The sequence below is a fragment of the Stegastes partitus genome, unplaced genomic scaffold (genome assembly GCF_000690725.1).
Source record: "Stegastes partitus isolate 25-593 unplaced genomic scaffold, Stegastes_partitus-1.0.2 Scaffold2302, whole genome shotgun sequence".
Taxonomy (NCBI): domain Eukaryota; kingdom Metazoa; phylum Chordata; class Actinopteri; family Pomacentridae; genus Stegastes; species Stegastes partitus.
Window position 1 is genome coordinate 8,168 of NW_007580033.1, and position 4,126 is coordinate 12,293.

Consider the following 4,126-nt stretch of genomic DNA (forward strand, 5'->3'; position numbering starts at 1 on the left):
CTTCGTTGGTCAGTCATGCTTTTCATTTACGTTGCTAAAGTTGTGCTAACCTAGCTTAAGCTACTCCCTGCCTGTTTATGTTAGCAACAGCATTACTGTAGTTATGCTAACCTAGCATAGCCTTAGCTAACAGCCTAAAGCCAGTAAGAAACTGCAGAAATCACGTCAGAACGAGCGTCCATCACTCCGTCAAAAATTGCTGTCCAGATACCAGATTTGGATGTTGGGGTCCAGCCCTACCGACTACTGTGTTTTATGAACTCTGTCAGATGTGCAGAACTGTGGTCGTAATAATATGTAGTCTATACTTAACGCAGTCTATAGTTAGCACAGTTTGACTACTAGGAGGAAATATAACACAACAACAAAGCCTGCTTCATACACAATAGTACTGCTATGCCCACATAATAAGGGCTAGAGACACTTTGAGTTTAGTTTTGAATAAGAACTGAACAAAATCATTAATATGTCAGAAACTGTAAAAGCTGATGTTGTGGCCAGTTACAATGCTAGTGCTGTAAAACGTTCTGGGTTTTCTGATGCAAACGCTTCAACTAGCATTTGCTCAGCAGGTTATATTTACTGGCCGGCAACGACCACAGAGACCTAAAGGCTGCTGCTGCACTTTTCAATAAGTTACTGGACTGTAGGATGGTTTCTGCAGCTGCAAGCTTCACCTGCTGCAAGCTTCATCCGCTGCATGCTTCACCGGCTGCATGCCTGACCCGCTGCATGCCTCACCCGCTGCAAGCTTCACCCGCTACATGCCTCACCCGCTGCAAGCTTCACCCGCTACATGCCTCACCCACTGCAACCTTCACCCGCTGCAACCTTCACCCGCTGCAACCTTCACCCACTGCATGCTTCACCCGCTGCAGGCTTCACACCCGCAGCATGCCTCACCCGCTGCATGCTTCACCGGCTACATGCTTCACCCGCTGCATGCCTCACCCGCTGCATGCCTCACCCGCTACATGCCTCACCCGCTGCAAGTTTCACACCCGCTGCGTGCTTCACCCGCTGCATGCTTCACCCGCTACATGCTTCACCCGCTGCAAGCTTCACACCCGCTGCGTGCTTCACCCGCTGCAAGCTTCACCCGCTGCATGCTTCACCTGCTACATGCAGGACGTGACAGCTTTCTACAATCAGTCTTGTTACCTTTGCAGTATGGGACTACCACTATTTTTATTTTCTGTTCTTTTGGGTTAGGCGCTGCACAAAGCGGCGCTTATCACGACATTTATAAATATAAATGTCATATATATATATATATATATATATATATATACATATAAATGTAAGGTGAGTGTGGCCTTGTTCAACAGTGGGGTGTTTGTGGTGAAATATAAACGCCAACGATCAACTCAGAGTCATGAACACACCCTGATCTGACCTCATCAGTTACTGAAGGCTGATTGTTAAAAAAATCGGTTTTTCGTCAGTCATTTATGGGGACCCTGGCTGGAGCAGGTTGTTTTCAGGGTTTCCCACCAGAGTTGAACTTCAACATTTTAAGGCATGTTATTACACCTTTACACACATACTGGTGAAGGAATAGTATGGTAACGATTTAGTTGGCAGGCTTGTGAAAATCTCATAAAATGGCCTGACTACTGGTCGATGTGGCAACAGATATACATACATTTACATTTACATATATATTATTGCTCCACAGTCAAAGGGTTTCTGAAAAGGCAAAAATCTTTAACATTCTCTTTATGTTTCTCTCCAACGAGGTGTTCTTATTTCTCTTCTCCTTCACCTGTCCTAGAGCCATCATGAATTTCTTTCTGGAAACAATCCAAGTCACCCTCCTGTCCATCTGGTACAACGTGGAATCTTTCATCCACCTGTTCGTGCCCATGAAGAAGAAGAGCATAGCCGGGGAGGTGGTGCTGATCACAGGAGCCGGCAGCGGGATCGGCCGCCTCATGGCTCAGGAGTTTGCGGCTCTTGGCACTGTGCTCGTGTTGTGGGATATCAACCAGGAGGGGATGAAGGAAACGGCTCGACTGGCTAAGCACAGCGGAGCCAGCAGAGTCCACTACTATCTGTGTGACTGCAGCGACAAGAATGAGGTGTACAGAGTGGCCGACCAGGTAAGGCTACTGACAGCACCACAGAGACTCTACCTGCTGTCCACACACGAGGCTGTGCTCCTGAAATCAGCAGCTCCACTCTGTTGGCCTTGGATCATTGTGATCCACTGTCAGCTGTGTGATGTCTTTGTAGAGACCTCAGCCTGGTCCAGCTGTTGTCTTCCTACTGTTACCAAGTGCTTGCTAAAGGGAATCTTTGTTCTACCACTGTCTGATGCTGCGTATATGTGATAAACTGTCTGATGCTGCAGATGTTAAACTAACTGGACAGAATAGTACTGAACAGCTGGAAGACAGCTCCTGTTAGCGTGTTGTGGGGAGAACTCTGATTACGTTGGTTACTGGTGAGTATTATTATTCTTCAAGCTGTTTGTGTCTGTTTTCAGCACAGGAAGGTGATGTAATTCTGGACATTTAATTCTGAAGTCTAATAGATTCGAAATTGTAGAACCAAGTGCGTGAGAACTGGATACAAGTTCTGAAGTGTCGCTGCTTGTGCCTGTCTACCCATTAATGTGAATGGTCTGCGCCTGTACAGCACCTTTCTACCTTAGTGATGCCACAGCGCTGTGCAGTGTGCTCCTCATTCATCAGTTCACACACATTCATACACCAACGGCCACAGAGCTTCCATGGGGAGCAGCTTCGGGTTCAATGTCTTGCCCAAGGACACTTGGAAGGGATCGAACCGCCAACCTTTAATCAGTGGACCACTGACTATACCACCTAAGCCACAGCCGCCCCGTGGTTAGCAGGTCCTAGGAGGAGCTTTTACAGGAACATAACCAAGGTGTGCATTTAGACATGAAGCTGATATGTTGAGCTGCTGTCACATGAGCTAGATGGAGTGCACGTCTGAAACAGGCTCATTGGCACGACACAGAACGCAGGGAATGACGTTCAGTTGAATGTGATAAGACACTGGTCTGGCTTATCAGCAAGGAGAGCAGGAAAGGCAGATTGTCTGAAGTCTCATAAAACCAGCAGTCTTGAAACAGATCCCTGAAGAAGGAATTACAGTCAGAATACTTCCTAAGCCACACATTTTACAGCGGTAGAAATAAAACTCTGCAGTGGAGCCATTGTTTCTGGATGTCCTCAGACTGCTGCTGATCAGCGGGCGTCATGCTACAGATGAGTCTGTGGCTCACTTAATACTGGTGTACTGACACAACCGATTTGTTGGCCTTGTTTAGATGAGCTGGAGAAAAGATATGCAGGTTTCCTTAGCACCCTGGAAAACACAGAATTTAAAATAGTTTTCCAGTGCTGGTGAACTCTAGAAGTATGACAGTCCTACCCACTGAACCTTAACCTGCTCATCTAGTCTGGGCCTCACATGTGTACATGTGAAATTTGTATGATGGATGTGGTTCAGATCTGATGCTGAAAGCTTCACGTTGGAAGATGTCTGGTTGTGTCCTATGTGCTACTTTATTTTATCTTACTTTTTAATATCAGTTGTTGCAGTAGCGGAGTGCTGAACTTCACTGAAGTTAATAAACATACAGAACTGTGCAAAATTTTTAAATGGTAAAAGTCAATTATGATATAACAGTGATATCAAATCAGGTTCATTGTCATGTTGCAGTACAGGCAGGAGGAGGGAGCGTTTCTTCAGGATCATTTAAAAGTTTTGCAGAATGCACGTCTGGGATAGACACTAGCTGTTCTCTGTCTCCTGAAGGGGGCGCTACGTCCATTCGTTGAACATGGCGAACCTCTCCAGGTCCTGGTAGGTCTTCAGGGACACAAAGACACACGATGGTGTGATGATGGTGAAGCTGCAGGTGCTGCCCAGAGCTAGCTGTCTGTCTGTCTGCATCCCCTCCAGCTGTCTGTCCGTCTGGGATGCTGTCATGGAGCCATGTTTCTGTTAAAGCAGACACACAGCAGTCACTCCACTCTCTGAGGGTTTCTCTCAGCAAAACCAGCTTGTTGTGGAGGGAGCGGACATTGGAGAGCAGGAGGATGGTCCTGCTGGTCTGGAGGGGTTCGCCTTTAGCCTAGCATGGATCCTGCTG

The 4,126-nt window shown here is 46.9% G+C and overlaps 1 protein-coding gene across 1 annotated transcript in view; it reads left to right on the forward strand.

Moving 5' to 3' along the window:
• LOC103374611 (short chain dehydrogenase/reductase family 16C member 5) overlaps positions 1-4,126 on the forward strand; it is a 42,998-nt gene that overhangs the window by 2,510 nt on the left and 36,362 nt on the right. The window contains exon 2 of the mRNA XM_008304728.1: positions 1,775-2,102. Within this exon, the coding sequence (XP_008302950.1) occupies positions 1,782-2,102 (321 nt within the window). The 5' untranslated portion in view covers positions 1,775-1,781. The remainder of the gene's footprint in view (positions 1-1,774; positions 2,103-4,126) is intronic.